Here is a 19,434-nt window from a genome sequence, read left to right on the forward strand (position 1 = left end):
CCCCGCGCCTGCGCAGCCACCGCCTGCCGCGCTGCCGAGTCACTGGGGTGGGAGGAGCATGAGCAGGGGGCGGGGCGCGTGGCTGAGTGACGCAGGCGCAGTGCGACTCCGGAGGCGCGGGCTGGCCCCTCCGCGGGTTTGGATCCGGGTCAGTCAGGCGCCGCGATCGGGGACAGACGATCTGAACTGACGGGACTGGATTCCCGGAGCGCCCCAGCTGCGAGGAGGTGAGTGCGTGGACGTGACGGGGAGGGGCCCCGGCATCCCGTTTCGGCCTGCCGGTCCGGCCTGGCCTTGGGTGGCTTCCCCTGGGCCCGCCCGCTTCTCGTCGCGTCGCCCCCCGGCGCTGACTGCCTGGGCCGGGCCGGGCCTGGGCCTCTCCGCGCCCCCTCGGCCGCCGCGGCTTGGGTCGGCCCAAGCTCCGCTCTCTCTCCCCTTCCCGCGCCCCTGCGGTCCCCGCCGCGTCCCGCCCCTCCGCCCGCTCCCGCCCGGCTGTAGCTTCCCCTTTTCGCCTTCCTTGGTCGCCCTTTGCCCCTTCCCGCCCTTTCCCGCTTGTTTCTGAGCCCCAGCCTCGTTGGCTGCCTCTTCGGTTCCGCTCCCGCCTTCTTCTGCATCCCTTGCGCCTCGGCGCAACTCCAGCCTCTCGTTCTGGCCGGGGGAGCATCCAGCAGAGGCACCTTTCCAGCTGGAGACCGGGGCGGACAGAGCTGGGGCCTTTGCTCTCCACCACCCGAGTACCGCCCCCCGCTCCGATTCTGACCTTTCCCCCTGATCGTATTTAATCGCGACCCATCCAGAGTCGGGGGCGTGGGGGGGGGGACAGAAATAACACCGTGCTTTTGCTCTACATCGAGAGTGTAGGGGGTGAGAGAGTGTTTAGAGAGAGATGTGAATGTGTTTTGGACTGTGGGCAGATAGTTTCAACCTAGACTTGTTTGTGTCTTAAGGGGGTTGCAGGACAGGGTTTTCTTCCTGCACTCCGCGCATCCTGGGAGGCTGGGAAAGTTTCTAAATCTTTAACATTGTGATGACACGCTTACGCGGGGATCCTTTATTTATCGATCTCAGGTCTTTTCAGGGTCCTGGAAATTTGGATCTAGGCTTGAGGTTAAAAGAGGTCATGATTAAAACTACAAGATACAAATAAGAGTGTGACACATGCTATTCGTTGAAAGTCAGAGAAAACCAGGAATTTGCCCTTTTGATGGAGGAACTTAGGAGAATTTTACTTGTCATTTTTGAAAGGTTGGGAAAATCCGAGGCAGAGTTAAATTTGCCCCTTGTGATTTAACTTAAAACAATACAAAGTAACTTCTAATAGGCCTTTAAACTTTGATCTCTTTGGTAATTGTTCCATTTTCAGGAAGTCAGTGAAGTGAAAATGGCAAGAAATGTCTCCACAAATTTAATGTTAACGAAAAAGGGCAAACCAATTATATGTTTCCCGGAGTTAGTTGTACAACTCTTGATTACAAACATGGTCTGATTTAGCTCTTAAGGTCATGTCTAAGACTCTCCTTTGCTCTGGGTTAATGTAACAGAGGGAAAGGGTGCATAATCAGAATATTGGAAGTCTGAAAATAGTTTAGACAGAACTTCATTCCTAATGTTTTAGTCTATAGCCAGTTTTTATTTTGGTCTATTTTGGTTTTCAAATAATAGATCTTTTGGTGTGTCAACAAGAATGTTAACTAAGTTTGTATAAATATCTAGAGGTCACCTGCAGTGCCATTAAGTTAGGACTGTATAATTAAAAATTACATATCTGGGTGCAAAGCTTCTTAGCACAGTGTTAGGGCAGGAATGAGACTCCAATTCTTACAGAAATAGGGTTCACAGTCCTGTGTCAGGTTTATCCTTCTATCCCTAATCCAGTCTAGTGCTAAAGCACATGGTAGGGATTCTGTAAATATTTGTGGATGGAATGAATTTCTGCCCATAGAATTAAGCAGTGTATATTTAGATGTGATGTGTACTGATTTCCAGAGAGTCCCAGAAAAGGGTTTGTGTGGGGTCCTCAGGGATGGGGAGACTCTTCAGATTGTTTAACTCTGTAAGGGCCAATAGTCTGAGCATTTGACTGACTGGTCATAAAGTAATTGAGGAAAACTATAAGCCAAACTTTAATTTAGTTCTACCAGCAGGAAGGATTTGTTTATAATCTCTGGTACCACTCTTTTAGGTACTGTGGAGCTTCAAAAATATTAGGATATGTGATCTTTGCTTGCCTCCCTCCCCAGATATATAGGACATTAATGTGTATCTGGGGGAGGATCCCCCTCTAAATCCAAAAGCATTAGAAACCAGCAAAATATGGAATTAATGTTTCCTCAAGTTCTTGTACTGGTTAAATAAACCAGCAAGAATATGTGGGGAGTGTGTTCAAATTTTTTGATTTAAGAAGTTGCAGTAAAAGCTAGCTGAATTCTTTGGAGACTATTTTCAGTGTTCACCAGAGTGATCTGCCTAAAATACCTTCTACATGTAAGTAAATAAATAAATGAAATAAGCGAGTAGTGTTAATGCCTTGCTTCTGTATTCTGCCACTGGTACTATATGATTACATTATATCAAACATATTATGACACCCTGACCTTTGGAATATTAGAGGTCTCACAATAACCTCAAACTCACCCCTGAGAAATAAGCACATAAGGAATCAGAGAAGTTACAAGGGTCCACAGAGAGGCACTGCTCCTTCTGAGAGTGCCTGGGGGGCGGGGGGAAGGGGGGTTAGATGGGGTTAGCAAGTTAGAAATAAGGAAAAGGTAAAGGTAATCGTTTGCTTCACAAATCCACCATTTTATATTTTTTGTCTTACCTTTTTTCTTTCTGATTCTCTATGATCATAGATACTGATTTATTTTTTGTTCAGATTTAATGTTAACTAATGTTAACTAATTAATTCCCTTAGTGGAAAAATAAGGAAACTAGATTTCAAAGGATTTATTAACAGACTTCTCTGCTTCTCTGTTGTACCTCTTATTGCTTTGATTGGCTCCTGTTCCCCTTTTCTTTAAGTATAAAAATCAAGGTGGAAGAATGGAGAACTTTAATTAATCAAACTGGTTGATTAAGTGGAGATCATTTAAAGATGCATCTACAGAAAAATAATTTATGTAATTTTTTACTTTCCACCTTTTTCTTTTGGCAAAGTTTGTTCCATTTATCTTTTCGAGTTGTATGCATAGTTCATTTATTTTCTATCTTGTATAATAATTAAAATAATTCAAAGCTAAAAAAATGAAGGTATCAAACTTACTGATAAGAGTGTGGAATAATCAGTAATCATTGAAACATATTTGTAATCCTGCTTTAACAATGGTAACATCTTGATATCTGAGTCTGAATATTTATATGAATATGAATAGTGATACCTGGGTCAGGATTGCTTTAGAGAAATGCTATCATGTGTCACGAAGTTATACTTAACGGGAATTGTTGGGGTTGGACCACACAAATACTCAGTATCACTGTAAAGAATCAGAGTGTTGTAGGTTGAGCTTTTTCCTTTTATTTTTGGTGCAAAGGTCACTTTGTCTGTAGGTTTCTAGACCTGTCCAATTGGACGAATTTTTACCCCCATGTTAAAAAGTATACTTAAACACAGATTTCGGGTGATCTAGTTTCCAAAGCTCTGTAATAGGATATTGGCATCAAGTTTTTGGACAGTTTAAATTCTGTCATAATAATTGAGTAAGATAGAATTATTGAATCACTGTGTTGTACATCCGAAACTAATATAACATGTCAACTATACGTCAATAAAAAAATCTGTTATAATAAATACATGTTTCTGTATCATTTCATTTGTCTTTTCTTAAGAAATAAAACCTACCGTCCCCAACTGTCTACACTGAAAATTCCTTTTAGAAATAGAAATTTGCTTCCCCCCCCCCCCCAACAAGTAGTACTAGTATCAGGAATATAGATTTTAACAAAAGGTATACTTTTGAACCTACCAGTTTTCACTTTGCTCATTTTATTTTTATTTTATTTTTAGTATTAACGGCAACATCCAGAGTAGTGTAAAAACTTTCACAATGAAATCTGAAGCCAAGGATGGAGAGGAGGAGAGTCTACAAACTGCTTTCAAGAAATTAAGAGTGGATGCATCAGGGTAATTAAATATGTAATATGTTATTTGGGAATTGTTTACTAGATTTAAGTAGCTTTTTCCACTGAAGAAGATCTTGTCTTCTAAAATTTCTCATTATTCATGAAAGATAAAAATGTTAACAGTGTGACATTCTACCAAATTTTGCACAGCATTATTTTACTTACAAAAGAAACTCTTAATGTTAAATTTTGAGAAGTAGCAGCTCATTCGTACCTCCAGGTTGGGTGTTTTGGTTTCCCTTAGTTTTGAGGAAAGTTGCCTACCTCGGTCTTTAATCAAAATTATCAAGCAGTGTCCCGTCAGGAATTTCCTCATACATCTCTAGGGAATCACAGTGTTTTTTTCCCGAAAAGTGAACTGGCTCCACAGAAATCCACAGACATTCTCGATTTCATGTGCTCTGATTGCTAAGTCTGTCACTATGGAAACCTCTATTCATTAGGGTTCTGTCACTGAGATCAATAATCTTGGACCCTTTAGCCAAACTAATTAGAGCACCTGCAGACCAGCTGCTGTCTGAATGTTAATATTTCGCCCTTTGCAAAATGTTCTGTGCAGGACTGTTTTCATCCCCATTCTTCACCCCAGGCCAGAAGAAATCTCAGATCTTTGACAGATACAGGAATATTTCTTTTCATGAATGGAAAATAAACCCTAGAAGCTTAGAGTAGAACACTTCACAACAAGTAATAATCACGGAGATTTATTACTCACTATGCCCTAGACACTGGCTTAAGTATCTGTACACATTATGTAGTCCTCACTACCAATTTAGAAGATAGATATTATAGTGATTCCAGTTTACAGATGACCTACAGTTGAGTTAAGTCACTTGCTAAAGGTCACATTGGTGAGAAGTGGTACAGTCAGAATTTGAACCCAATTTGCCTCCAGAAACTGTGCGCTTAACCATTCCTTTATATGATACCTTGAAGACAACATGAAGAGTTGCACACAGTACTTGGCACATAGTAAAAATTAGATAGTTGTTGTTAGGGCTGTTTGCTTACTGCTAGTACGTTTTTGTTTGTTTTGTTTGTTTGTTTGTTTGTTTGGCCTACCAGGTGATATACTAATGGGTTTGCACAAGAACTGTTAATGGTGCGCCCATTTGCTTCAGTGAGACTTCAGATAAGTATCTTTCTCCTCCCAGAGGCTTTTCTGATACGGTCATCTTGCCATTTAAATTGATCAGTAATTTTTAAGTCGTTTTGGGAAATAAAAACAAAGTAGAGAAATAGATAGTTCCAGATTATGGTCACATTTCTTAGTGATTTCTGGTACAGAAATAATTTTTTTAATCAGGAAAATGCTAGGAATGTGCATACACAGAAACAAACATATTCAAATAAATCCCTGAATGTATGAATTCATATGGGTAACTCTTCATACACAGATTTCTTTCATGGTGTTTTAAGAAGTTGGAACATAAAATTAAGCTATTTCAATGCCCCTAAAAATTACCTGGAACATTAAAAACAATAACAACAAAACCTTTGAAGATGCCATATCTGACCAATATCTATGGTCAGATATGGCATCTTTGTAGTATGTAATCTGCCTGAAGTAGAATTACAGAAAGGGAAGGAGCAGTGGAGAACATTTGAGAAAACCAAATAAAAGTGTAAGGGGTGAGTCATTACCATGACTAAGTAGAATAAGACTTGCGTAATGTATCATATGGTTCTGGTTGTTTCATATTGTTGCTGATTTACAAATGGGACATCTGAGGTACTGACTCATAACTAACCAGGCCTTGCCAGGAATTTAGCATGATCCTGTTCAACAGGTTTCGATTCCCAATGGTATTTGTCTTACCAGGATAAATCTCTATATATTTATTAGAAAACAACATAATCCTTTTTATCTGATTATAAAATAACACATGCTTATTATAGAAAAATTCACAGAAACAAAAAGGAAGTAAAAATCTCAGTTTATCATAACTGCTGTTAATAATCTAGACCATCTGTACTTAACACCATATAGTTTTTTGACATAGTTGAGATCATAATATATGTATAGTTGTTTATCTAATGCTGTTTTCTCTTAATGTTATGTTACAAGCATTCTCTTGTGTCATTCAAGTTCTTTGTAACTAAATTTTTAATAAATTCCTAATATTCCATTGAATAGATGTGTCATCATTTATATAATGTAGTATTTTCTATTGTCTTCTGGGCATTTAGGTTATTCCTATTACTTTTTATTTTAAATTAATTTCAGTGAGCATCCTTTTACTTAGTAGATTAATGTTTCTTTCTAAAGGATTGTTACTAATACCACAGCATGTATAGTAGGAGCCCAATGTATGTGTGTATATACGTGTATATTGAAAAGGTCTGGAAGGATTTATACCAAAATGTTAATGTTGTAAATCTCTGGGTTGTGAGATTATAGATGTTCTTTTTTTTTACTCAAATTTTTTCATCTTCTTTACTGGAAACCCATATTACTTCTGTAATTTTAAATTGCAAAGATTTAACTTCCAGTAATATTTCAAGTTTATTAGTTGTCAAAAATACACATTTTCAAGTTAGAGTGAGTCTCCTGAGGTTTTTGCTCCTCAACTTAGTTCTCATGGTTTTGATTTGCCCGCATAAAATAAGTGGTCAGTGTCATTAGGGTTCTCTGTGGACGTAAGGCCTTATCTGCCCCAGATAAACAACCTAAAAGTCTATTTATATCCTGCTGCTCGTCATACTTAAGAATTACTCTTTGGCTTCTGATTCTGCAACCATGGGCTTTTAAGGATCCCCTAAATTTGGTTTTGGAGGAAAATTTACCCTAAAAGATGAGCAATTTTTTGAGAAACCCAAACGACAGAGAAAGGTATTAATATAAGTTGTGTTGGTGAGAACAGTAAGTTCTCCTACTTTCAGTTTTCTGTAAGCAGTAAACTTCGTTGTTTTCTTCAGGTCCATAGCATCACTGTCTGTTGGAGAAGGCACAAATGCCAGAGCATCAGTCAGAACAGCAGCGGATGATACCAAACTGAAAACCTCGTGTGCATCTAAAGACAGTTGGCATGGGTAAGAGCTTCTTACTGCAGATGGGTTGTGTCCAATACTTTACAATACTACTGGACTTTCCTGAGTATCCTGAAAAGAGTATGTTAAGATACCAAACCCCAAGCCCAATGATTAGAGATGAGCCATTCTTCTCAATTGAGAATTTGCTGAGACTTGCCGTGTGGCTTGGTTTATAGTCAATTTTTATAAATGTCCTATGTGTTCTTTGGTTTCTTTTATGTCCATTAGTATATGTGCTGCCAAAGCGAGCACTCTTTTATGTCCATTAAATCAAACTTTTAAATGTATTATTTGAATATTTTTTTCCACAATTTTTTTTTTCAATCTATCAATAATTGAGAGATGTATGTTGAAATCTTCCCTATGGGAGTGAATTTGTCTGTTTTCCCCTTAAGTTCCATATTTTTATTTTGTGTATTTTGAAGCCATTTTGTTAGGTTTATACAGTCCAGGTTCATACCAGTTTAGAATTTTTTCTTCTGAATTGAGATTTTTAATGATATAAGTGACATTCTTAATTCCTCGTAATGGCTAGTCTTAAAGTCTGTTTTTGCCAGAATTAATATAGTTAATCCAGTTGTCTTTTGGTTGGTATTTGCCTATTGTATCATGTTTTATCTTTTATTTTCAAACATTATTTGTTTTAAAATTTTAGATGTGTTTCATAAATACATATGGCTTATTTTGTTTTATCCATTCTGATAATCTTTTTAAAACTGAGTTCAGTGCATTTACGTTTATTTTGATTATTGATTGATATATTTAGACTTGTTTCTGCCATTTTACTTTATGCTATTTGTCCTGCCTCTTTGTGTCTGATTTTTGTTTTTTTACTCTTCCTGCCTTCCCTTTTCTTCTCCCCTCCTTTTAAAAAATTGTTTGAAATAGGTTTGTTTTCTTCCCCCCACCACTTTTCCTCCCACTGGCTTGGAAATTATATGCTGTGTTTCTATTATTAGTTAGCCTTGAAATTCCACCATACGTGCTTATTAACAAAGACAAAAGTTATTACAGTGACCCTTGAACAACACGGAGGGTAGGGATGCTAACTTCTGTGCAGGTCAAAAATCCATATATAACTTTTGACTCCCCCAGACTTTACTACTAGTAGCCCACTGTTGACCAGAAGCCTTACAGATACCATAAACGGTCAATTAACACATATTTTGTGTGTTTTATGTATTATACAGTGTATTCTTACAATAAGATAGAAAAAGAAAACTTTATTAAGAAAATTAGGAGGAAGAAAAAATACATTTGCAAGTACTATAGAAAATCCATGCATGTAAGCTTGCCCACCCAGTTCAGACCCTTCTTGTTTAAGCATCAGCAGTGTTTTAACCCTCCTTATAATCTTCTTTTTTTTTTTTTTTTTTAAAGATTTTATTTATTTATTTGACAGAGATAGCCAGTGAGAGAGGGAACACAAGCAGGGGGAGTGGGAGAGGAAGAAGCAGGCTCATAGCGGATGAGCCTGATGTGGGGCTCGATCCTATAACACCGGGATCACGCCCTGAGCCGAAGGCAGACGCTTAACCGCTGAGCCACCCAGGCGCCCCTAACCCTCCTTATAATCTTCTTATTCTGACCTCCTGACTTCTTTTTTTTTTTTTTTTTTAAGAATTTATTTATTTATTCGACAGAGATAGAGACAGCCAGAGAGAGAGGGAACACAAGCAGGGGGAGCGGGAGAGGAAGAAGCAGGCTCCTAGAGGAGGAGCCTGATGTGGGGCTCGATCCCATAACGCCGGGATCACGCCCTGAGCCGAAGGCAGACGCTTAACCGCTGTGCCACCCAGGCGCCCCTGACCTCCTGACTTCTATGTGTAGTTGCCCAATATTTTAGTTTTTTCACTTCTTTTTAATCTGACAAACAGGTTTTATTACTTAAATAAACAGTGTTTGTTTATCTCATTTACAGTTTCTTTGCTCACCATTCTTGCATCTCAGACCTTCCATATAGGATGCTTGTCTTTCTTTCTTCCTAAAGGAATTTCTGAAGAAATTCCTTTAGCAAAGATCTGTTGTTAGTAATTAGGGCCTATCGTAGAACTCCCCGTAGAATGAATTTGAATGGCTCCCTCTCCGTGTATAGCATCATGTTCTATTGGTAAATATACTTTGCTTTATCTGAAAATGTCTTTGTTTCATCCTTGTTCTTGAAAGATACACCTGATTTGATATGCCTGAAGTCCTCGTTCTAGATATTTTCTCATAGCCCTGGAAGATATTCATTCTCTTCTGGCTTCATTATTGATGTTGAAAAGTCAACCTTCGATCTTACTGGTGTTCTTTTTGGGAATCTGTCTGGTCTCTGGCTGCCTTTAGTAAGATGTTCCAGTTTTGGAGAATCTGCAGTTTTGCTACAGTGGGTCTAGATGTGGATTGCTCTTTATTTGTCCTGTTTCAGGTCCTGCCTATATCTGTAGATCTCTTTCATCAATTCAGAAAATTTCTCAGCCCTTATCTCTTCAAAACTCACTTGTCCTCCATGCTCTATAGTCTTTCCTTGGGAAACTCGAGATTTCTTATTCTATCTGTGTTTTTTTAACTTCTCCTGCATTTTTCCAAGTCTCTATACTATGTTTTAGGTCAGGGGTAGGCAAACTTTTTTTGTAAAGGGCCAGATAATAAATATTTTAGGCTTTGGAGGCCAAGAGGTGAGATTCAAGGATGTTATGTAAGTATGTATATAAGCGAGAAAATTCCTACCCTGCCCCATTTGCCTAATGCCCACCATCCTGGCTGGTGGACACACTTTGTGTTGAGTTGCTTGTTTCAGGATGAAATGATTAGCTGGGTGGGATGGGGGGATGGGTGGCAGTACTAGAATCAGTTTTACCCTGTGCCCCAGTGGTACCCAGATTCCAGCATGCCCTTCTTTCCTCCAGAGGGCCCCACACAAGCCACACTCTTGAACTGAGATGCCACCTCTCAGGTGCTGGCAGTTGCTGACAGCAGAGCCCCAACATGTAGATGGCACCAGCATGGGACCTCGGCAGTGGTGTGACACATCTGCTGGCCAGGAAGGCAGGCACAGGGAGTAGAGACCAGGGTGAAGGGGGATACCCAGCCTGGTCTCTGTGGCTCCCAGTGCTAGCCCACAGGAGTAGTGTCTGTGGGCTGTATGAAAATAGCCAGTTTTTTGACCCATAGACTACAGTTGGCTGAACCCTGTTACAACTAATTCCGATTTATCTTCCAGTTCAGTATTTCTTTCCTTAGCTCTATTCTGCTGCTTGGCCCAGCCATTTAATTTAATTTCAAATACAGGGTTTCTTTTTATTTTTTAAAGTTCTTTTTGGTTCTGTTTTCAGTTTTGCTTGGCAGTTTTGAGTCTCTCTTTTTTTTTTTTCCTTTGCTCAACTCTTTTATTTATTTAAATATTTTATTAAAAGTTATGTAGAGCATCTGGTAATTCCCAATGTCTGAAAACTTGAGGGAGTCTAAATTTATTTGTCAGTGATAGAAATGAATCCTAAATCTGCTGCTCTCTCTATGTGGTAATCATGACTGCATGACATAGTGGCCATTTGCATCATCAGCCTCACACAGTGGTATGGAAGCTGTTATGTTCAGAGCACAGCACATAACAGTTGGGCTTTACAGCATCAAGTGGGTTGGGGAGGGGTGCTTTTCCAGCCCCAGTGGCTGAAGATTCTCAGGCCCAGGGTTTGGATAGGGAAGTGTTCTGCACCCAATGTTTGGCCCAAGAAATGCAATTAAAAACTACCCTTTACCTCTCCTGTGTCTATAGCTTGCTAATAAGGAGATGTTGAGGTTTTTGAGACACAGACTTAGGCAGCTTGAAAAGGGAGGTAGGCACATCTCTTTGGGGGAAACTTAGGACCTCATACTCGAGAGGAGGTAAATTTTCAGCTATCACCAAGAATCCGTTTAGGAGAGCTGCGTGTCCCATCATCTTTTTGTGCACTGTTTTCCTCTTAGGTCTACAAGGAAGTCTTCACGAGGAGCAGTGAGAACCCAGCGTCGTCGACGTTCTAAGTCTCCTGTCCTTCATCCTCCAAAGTTTATACATTGCAGTACAATAGCTTCTTCTTCCAGCAGCCAGCTCAAGCACAAAAGCCAGACTGACTCCCCTGATAGCAGCAGTGGGCTGGGCATTTCCACCCCTAAAGAGTTCAATGCAGGAGAATGCTCTACTTCTCTCGATACTAATCACACAGGGGCAGTCGTTGAGCCTTTGAGAACTGCGGTTCCCAGGCTCCCATCAGAGAGTAAGAAGGAAGACACCTCTGATTCTACCCAAGTCTCCCAAGCAAGTCTCAAGGCCAATGATCTCTCTGACTTTCAATCTGTTTCCAAGCTAAACCAGGGCAAGCCATGTGCATGCATAGGCAAGGAGTGCCAGTGTAAGAGATGGCATGATATGGAAGTGTATTCCTTTTCAGGCCTGCAGAGTGTCCCTCCCTTGGCCCCAGAACGAAGATCTATGCTTGAGGACTACTCTCAGTCGCTCCACACCAGAACTCTGTCTGGCTCCCCCCGCTCCTGTTCTGAGCAAGCTCGAGTCTATGTGGATGATGTGACCATTGAGGACCTGTCAGGCTACATGGAATATTACTTGTATATTCCCAAGAAAATGTCCCACATGGCAGAAATGATGTACACCTGATAGCAAGAAGCTAAGTAATATGCTTTAAACCAATGAAGGGTTGTCAGAGAGATTTAGTTAATGGCAGACCTTGCGGCCACGTTTTGTGAGAAGACGTCTCCTTCTGCTCACTGTGCTTGCAATAAAAACTTTTCTTGGCATCTCCGTTCATCTTCGTTCTTTAAACTTACTCTCTGCGTTCTTACATACGCACCAAGGTGAGCAGATCAAAGGAAAATCCCTCTTCTTTAGAAAAGTTTCTGGGAGATGAAGAAACCATAATCATTTGACTGTTAGCGATGGGTATATGGTAAAAGCCTTTGTAAAGCAGTTCATTTTTCAGATCTGTTTAAGATTTGTTGGCCAAGGAAAATGAAACGTTTTGTAACTGGACTGAACATTCGTCATACTGTAGTTGCCAGCCCAGAATCTTAGAAGTTATATGACTGATTTAAACCATCTCTGATTTAACACAAGTTTATTGTGTCTTTCAGGGTTCCTTAAGTTATTGTTAAGCCAGAGATCTAAGGTTTAGATTCAATGTGAATAAACTAGCTGGCCCGCCCTATATTGTTTGAGAGAATCATTAACCATCACCAAATAAACCCTGCTGGCACTTGGTACATGAAGGCATGTTACATGAAGTTTCTCAGGTAAGAAGCAGCTTGGAGCGGGCTGCTTCAGTTGGAAAGAGGGGGTGTAATATTTGAAACTAGCGTGCATCTTCTCCATCTATGGCATTTTAACATGTGGCATGTTTCAGTCAGTTGTAATGTAGATCTCATACCTCAGTTTCAAATGTTCTGGGTGGGTGTTCTCCGCACTGCCCTCCTACCCCAGCCAACCCCAAACAGAATTTTATACGTGCTATATCTTGTATTTCTGGTTGGCCATCCAAAAATTCCCTCCAGAGTTTGGTGGGAAAAAAAACCTCTCCCCTCAGTTTCAGCTGGAGGATGAATCCCTATCTTCTTCAGGTGGCTGCAAAGTGAATTTTACACATAACCATATAACATATTTTAATTCAGACCATCATCCTAAGCATTCCCATCAGATTCAGTGAAAATTCGTCCAGCCATTTTAACATCATGTTAACAAAGTTGGTTTAACTTTTATTTAGATTACAAAATAAGTTTTATTCTTTACTAAAACATCCCACTGACTGGAGCTGGTTCATGACACTGGGGTCTGGGCTTCACACCTACTGTGATTTGTACTTGGGAGAGTGGGAAGAGTATTCCCCAGAAAAGCCCTGGACATAAGTAGTGGGAGATCTCTGCTAGTTACTAGTTTAGTGTGGATTTAGTGACATCTGAAGGCTGTGGTTCGAGCAAGGGAGCGCGGTACCTTGCCATCACAGCACTGGAAGCAGCAGAGAGATTACTGAATAATGCTGACAGAAGGAATGCTATTGCATATGCCTAAGCCAACAGTTGTGAAACCTTCTGGTCTCACGACTCATTTACAAATTAAGGGTGCCAAAGAGCTTGTGTTTTTGTGGGTTATACTTATTTACCATATTAGAAATTAAAACTAAGAAGTTTTAAAAATGTGTATTACTTGATTTAAAAATAATGATTTTATTACATACTAACATTTTTAATTGAAACTTTAACAAAATATTTTAGTGAAAAGAGTGGTGTTGTTTTACAGTTTTGTAAATTTCTTTAATGTTTGCCTTAATAGAAGACAGCTAGGTCTCATCTGCTTCTGCACTCAACCTCTTGTGAACATTGCGTGTCATGTGACCTCCAGAAAATTCTGTACGCTTGTGGGAGAATGAGTATGAAAAAGGCAGTTAATATGTTAACATCATGAAAGTAGTTTTGATCTCACAGATCCCCTGAAAGAGTAGATCCCCAGACCACAGTTTAAGAACCACTAATTAGCCTATTTGAGTTTCTGCCATAAAGGCACCTACCTCATCTCCACAACCAGTGTCTTGCTTCACCTTTTGTACTGGCAAGAGTGGAGCAATTCTGGCTTAGTGCAGTACACGAATAAAGATGGTTCCTCAGTCTTTTAAGTCCTTTTTAGCTTTTCGGTCCTGTGGTCTGGTTATTAACTCTGTATGCTAACAGAACAGTCATCAGAGAATGAAGAAAGATGCGCCTTCCTTTCAAACAAAAGTTGTGAGCAGGGGTGTCGGGACAAAGTTGAGAACAGAGTTCCAACAGCTGAGTAACCTATTGAAGAAATCCAGACTTGGATGAAAGCTAAGCATTCCCAATCTATGGGAATAAGTTTTAAGTATTTACATTTCAGTCAAGATCTCAGAACATGAATCTTGAAGCTAAACACTCTGCTCAGACCCAGTTGGGCCAACTTTAGTATGAGTGTCCCTCATTGGAACATTGGACCTTTTGAGAATGCGATTTATGGAACCAATCTTTCTTGAATGCACCCTGGGAGATGGACTCAGATCATGGATTGAGAAATTTTACTCTGATGTTTGAAAGGTAGCATCCTGACATGTGCCTTTACTAACTATTCATAGAACATTCATTTCATCCGTTTATTCAGCAAATACTCCAGGAGTGCCAGCCATCCTAGGTGCTGGGAATAGAACGGCAAGCAGAATGACATCCTTGTACTCAATTGGAGAGAGGAGAATTCCAAGATCGTAAGGGCTGGGGACAGGGTGGTTCTTTTATTTGGGTGGTCAGAGAAGCTTCTGTGATGAGGTCGGTGACATTTGAGTGAAGACCCGAAGAAAGTGAGGGAGTGAGCCTTGATATTTGGGGGCAGAGCATTCCTGACAGATGGAACAGCAAAGATGTCAACTCGGCTTGAAGCAGGCGAGGTCACAGAAGCATGGGGCAGGGGCAGGTCATGGAGGGCTTCACAGGCCATTTTAAAGGCTGTGATTCCTGAATAAGGTAAGGGGCCATCTGGGGAGATTAGAGGAGACTTGAGGCATATCGGACTGGCCTTTACTGAGAGCACCCAGCTGTTCTGTGTGGACTGAGGGGAGCAGGAGAAGGGGAGGCAAGGAGGCAGGTAGGAGGTCACTTCAGTAAATCAGGCTTTGACACTTGGCAGTGCAGAGCAAAAGATGTATTCTGGAACTATTTTAGAGGTACAGCTGAGGGGATTTGCTGATAGATTGGATACAGGGTGTGCAAAAAACTGCAACTAAGGACTCCAAAGGTTTTTAGACGCTGGAAGTTGGCTGGAGGAGCAGATCCAGAAGGAGAAGTTGGGAGTCTGGTTTTGTTCTTATCAAGTCTGAGGTGCTTCTGAGAAGCCCCTGTGGTGATGTTGGTGGTGGACCTATACTGAAGATCAGTAGAGGGGTACAGGCTGGCGACACAGATGTAGGCGCCATCAGGATAGGGTGTTACTTAAAGCTCAGACTGGAGGAGACCACCTAGGAAGTGTATGTAGGTAAAGACCCAGACAGAGGACCAAGCTCTGGGACATTCCCACGGTAGAGAGGTCAGCGGAATGAAGAAGAACCAGCCAAAGACTAGGTAGGAGCAGCCAGAGTGGCGGGAGCAGAATCAAGAGAGCAGTCCTATCAGTCAAGTGAAAAAGCGTTTAATTAAGAAGGGACTTGTAAACCGCCAAACGGTGCAGAGAAGGAAAGGTGGGCACCCACTATGTGTAGACACTGGGCATGCAAGTGTGAGCCAGAGCGCCAGGTGCTAAGTATGCATTCGTGCTTTTTTTTTTTTTTGGAGTGAAGATAATCCTTGCTTCAAACAACTCATAGTTCGGAGAAAGAGCCCACATGTGCAAAGGCACCTAACCCAGCCAGGAAACTTGTCTGGGGAGGCAGGGCTTCTTCAGCTGAGTCCTCAGTGGCTGAGAAGTACTCAAGTGAATTTCTGTGTGCAGCCCTTCTCTCTGTTCTGGATTTTTCGGGTCCCTCCCCTCTAGGCTCCCTAGGAAGCGATCCACACCTGAGAAATGAGAAAGAAACAGAGGAAGCAAATGACTGCCCTCTCTGATCAAAGAACAGAACCACAGACGAAGAAAAGACCTGGGAAAAAGCAAGAAAGAGATAGCTATCTTTAAGAGCGGTTTAGAATTCATTCCAAGGTTAGTGAATTCCCTTCTGTCCGAGGAACTGCGTTTTCCTAAGGAAAAGCGGCTGTAATGCACAGATGGCCTCAAGAGGCCTCCCTTTCCCCGGAATGCATTCGTTTAACAGGAGAGGCAAAAGCCTCTTGACAAGCTTGGCGCTGGTCACCTAAGGCCAGTACCAAATTTGGCAAAAAAATTTACTTAAACTTTTAAGAAATCAAAGTGTCCCTTTACCAATAACATAGTTTATCAGTTTAAAAAGTGAAAAACCACCAGGCAGTGTTGAGTAAACATGTATTGTGAAGAGGAAGGAGTACTTTGGTGTCAAGGTATTTATTATTTTTCTGACTTACCTCTTTGGTGACTATCTTATTAAGCATTCAAGTTTGAAGGGCAACTTATGTGAACATAATATTAATAATAACTAATAGTTATTAGGTGTTTAGTGTGTTCTAAGCCTTTTTACAGGCTTAAGTTACCCAACCATATAAGGAAGATACTGTTATCCTCAGTACTAATAATCCTTTGAGGTAGATACTTTTACAGTTGAAGAATTTGTGGCATAGAGAAATTAACAATTGGTCCAAGGTCACCCCTTGTGAGCGGCAGAACTGGGATTTGAACACGTACCTAACTCCACAACTACCTACCCTACACGGCCTATGGTAAATGGATTCGTGAATGTGTAAATGCTATTAAGAAACAGTTTCTTAATTGAAAACATACAGTGGTTCTTAACCAGGAATGAGTCAGATTCATCTGAGGAGCTTTTAAAAAGAATACAGTTGCCCAAGCCTTTTCCGGGGACAATCTATTCATTAGTTTGGGGGGGGGGTAGCTCTGGAATCTAGAATCTGTTGATGTTTTTAAATTCAACAGGTGTTGAACTTAAATCTTATGTGTACCTACCCTTGGTAGGGAACCACCATAGGGAGCTGCAGGGCTGCACAGTGGCTAAATTTATCAGGTGGAACAGCTCAGGAGGACACAGGAGCCACCAGCCTTAGAACAGGATTATGGTGATTTGCCCAGCACTTAACTACAAAGAGTATTGAGCTTGGGCGATTCAAACTCCTCTAACTTCCACTTTGAGATGTTGCTTTCCTCTCCCCTTGAGAGCAGAGCTGGAAAGAAACGTGTGATCTCCAGAGACCTCGGTGAGAGGTGGCAAAAGCAGAGCGCTCTGGGGTCGGCAGCGGGGCCTTCTTAGAAGTGAATTTGTGTAAGCAGTTCAGTCCGTCCGTCTGGCCGGATGGTGAGTCCAAGCCTAGACGATGCAGTTTCTCTCCACTGCTACTTGCTGCCTGTCCACTCAACAAACAGCCAGCGATAGTGAGCTCAGAGGCTGGGTGTTTCTGCCTGGGGGTGGGACGTGGACCCCAGAAGGGGCTCTTTAACAGAGGAGGAACCAGGAAGAACTGGGAGTCCGCTGGGATGAAGGGAGAGAACATTTTCTGTCCATTTCTGAAACAAGAACACATCTTTTGCAGTGACTTCAAGGAGCCTGAGTCATCGTGGGATTTGGAGTATGTCAGATTAAGTTTGAAGTCAGATAATAGTCCAATAGTTCTCAAGTATCTTCTGCCCTTGCTTTTTTAGTGATTTCTACCCTACCCCTCCTCATCTCTCCACCCCCCCTCCCCACAACAGCTTCCTATTCTTGATGGCTCCTACCTTTCCCAGAATTACTCTATGCTCCTGTTAACCCTGGGCTCAGTTGGGATTTCCAATCATTAGTCCTGGCCACAGCTTCATGTCATAGAGATTTATTTGTCCCTTTCACTGAAGTTTGGTGGGAACCTGAGTGCTGGGAATCCACCCAGGCCCTTCACTCCTGACCCTGCCCCAAGAGCTTTCTGAAGTCTGGCCTCACAGGCTCTGAGGACACCAGAGAAAAAGAGAACTTGGAAAGGGGATATATATATATTTTTTAAATCACGGTCCTTGAGTACTGCAGAGACAATCTCATTCCAAATAACCAGCAACCCTGTGTCTCAGAGGTAGAGAAAGAAGCTCCTCGCCCCTCAGAAGAGAGCCAGGGAGCCTTCTACCTTCTGTGGGCTCCTTCCAGGGTTTTCCCGGACATGTGGAAAGGGATTGGGGGCTGTGCATGAGCACTGGACTCAGGTTTTCTCTATCTTCCAGACTGTGTTTCCAGAACCTCACTTCTCTTCCTGAGTTCCCTCCTCTGCTTTCAAAAACATATGTGAAACCATGCCCGTTCCTTTCCCTTTAGGTCACCGGATTCCTTTATGGGGCTGGCAGCGTGTATAGCCACAGGACCTGTTAGGGCATGTGAGTGGTAGTGGGGCTGAGATTTGCCAACCTCTACGCTCTGGGGGATTTTAAGTGTTCCAGGACTGGCTGTTCTTCTAGTCCCCCTTTCCCCTCCCTTCCCTTCCCTGACTCCTCTGCCCCTTCCCCTCCTGCAGACTAGGGGACCCCGAAGGTGGAAGGGAGCTCCTAGCCAGGGGAAGAAAAGCCACCCAGTTGCCCCAGCTACCTACACTTAGTTCTCAGCTGCCCTTCCTCGCCCCTCCAGCTACTCCCTGGGTCTGAAGCACTAGCCCAATTTGAAACACCCCTCCCGCTTTGAAGGAGGCTGGGCTGGCCAGGGGGTTATTTTGGGAGCAGCTTCTGAGATCCAATGGCCTTGTTAGGGCAACACTGACCTTTCCGTCCCAGGAGGAGGGCAGGATCTAGAGGGGCGGGGCAGCGGCAGGGAGATCGACAGCCCTGCACACCCACTGGGTGGAGAAGGGGGCCAGCCGGCTGCAGGAATTCAGCCTCAGGCTGGGGGCTGTCACCAAGGAGGAATTTCCCCTCTTCAAAACAGACTGGGGACCCCTCCACCCCACCCCTTTCACTGTGCTTCTTAAAGGGATCACACCGTTTTTCCTTTGACTCCAGGGAAGCCAGACTTGGGACGCTCTATGGAGACTTTGAATCTTCCCCTCCTGCTTCCTTCCCAACTGGCAGCCTTCCTCTGGCTGGTTGAGTGGGGGCCTCCCAGGCATGGCACTGACCAGCCGACCCAGTGCTGACTTGGCTCCTGGGCTCATTCAGCCTCTGGTGGCATCTTGCTTTCTCCCTCCTGGGGCACAGTGGTGAGTCAGGGGCACCCAGCCCTGAGTGTGCTCGGAGCACGTCGCTGGCACCCCTCATCGCCCTCTCTCCCCCAAGCTGGAGGACGGTGAGGCTGTCAGGGGCTACGATGAGATGAGTGGGGGCCGCTTTGACTTTGATGATGGCGGGGCATACTGCGGGGGCTGGGAGGGGGGAAAGGCCCACGGACACGGACTGTGCACGGGCCCCAAGGGCCAGGGCGAATACTCGGGCTCCTGGAACTTTGGCTTTGAAGTGGCCGGCGTCTACACCTGGCCCAGTGGGAACACCTTCGAGGGATACTGGAGCCAGGGCAAACGGCATGGGCTGGGCATAGAGACCAAGGGGCGCTGGCTCTACAAGGGCGAGTGGACGCACGGCTTCAAGGGACGTTACGGAACTCGGCAGAGCAGCAGCAGCGGTGCCAAGTATGAGGGCACCTGGAACAATGGCCTGCAGGACGGCTATGGCACTGAGACCTATGCAGATGGAGGTGAGCCCAGCCTGGGGCCGGCAGAGCTGGTAGGAGCCAG

General features: G+C 42.9%; 2 protein-coding genes across 3 annotated transcripts in view; both read left to right on the forward strand.

Moving 5' to 3' along the window:
• Positions 1 to 78: 78 nt before the first annotated feature.
• OSER1 (oxidative stress responsive serine rich 1) lies at positions 79 to 11,928 on the forward strand. Its single transcript, XM_045804667.2, has 4 exons — positions 79 to 227; positions 4,004 to 4,120; positions 7,039 to 7,152; positions 11,101 to 11,928. Exons 2-4 carry the CDS (start codon positions 4,044 to 4,046, stop codon positions 11,786 to 11,788), a joined length of 879 nt encoding a protein of 292 aa, XP_045660623.1. The 5' UTR covers positions 79 to 227; positions 4,004 to 4,043; the 3' UTR covers positions 11,789 to 11,928.
• A 6,583-nt stretch (positions 11,929 to 18,511) lies between these two features.
• JPH2 (junctophilin 2) overlaps positions 18,512 to 19,434 on the forward strand; it is a 64,362-nt gene continuing 63,439 nt past the window's right edge. For both annotated transcript variants that reach the window (XM_045804665.2, XM_045804666.2), the window contains exon 1: positions 18,512 to 19,394. In XM_045804665.2, the coding sequence (XP_045660621.2) occupies positions 19,016 to 19,394 (379 nt within the window). In that variant the 5' untranslated portion in view covers positions 18,512 to 19,015. The remainder of the gene's footprint in view (positions 19,395 to 19,434) is intronic.

The sequence above is a fragment of the Ursus americanus genome, chromosome 22, assembly GCF_024610735.1.
Source record: "Ursus americanus isolate L20-20 chromosome 22, mUrsAme1.1.p, whole genome shotgun sequence".
NCBI lineage: Eukaryota > Metazoa > Chordata > Mammalia > Carnivora > Ursidae > Ursus > Ursus americanus.

Coding starts and splice junctions, on each gene's coding strand:
- OSER1 (XM_045804667.2), top strand. CDS start 4,044: ATGAAATCTGAAGCCAAGGATGGAGAGGAGGAGAGTCTACAAACTGCT. Junction 4,121..7,038: donor TTAAGAGTGGATGCATCAGG/GTAATTAAATAT, acceptor TGTTTTCTTCAG/GTCCATAGCATCACTGTCTG. Junction 7,153..11,100: donor TCTAAAGACAGTTGGCATGG/GTAAGAGCTTCT, acceptor TTTTCCTCTTAG/GTCTACAAGGAAGTCTTCAC.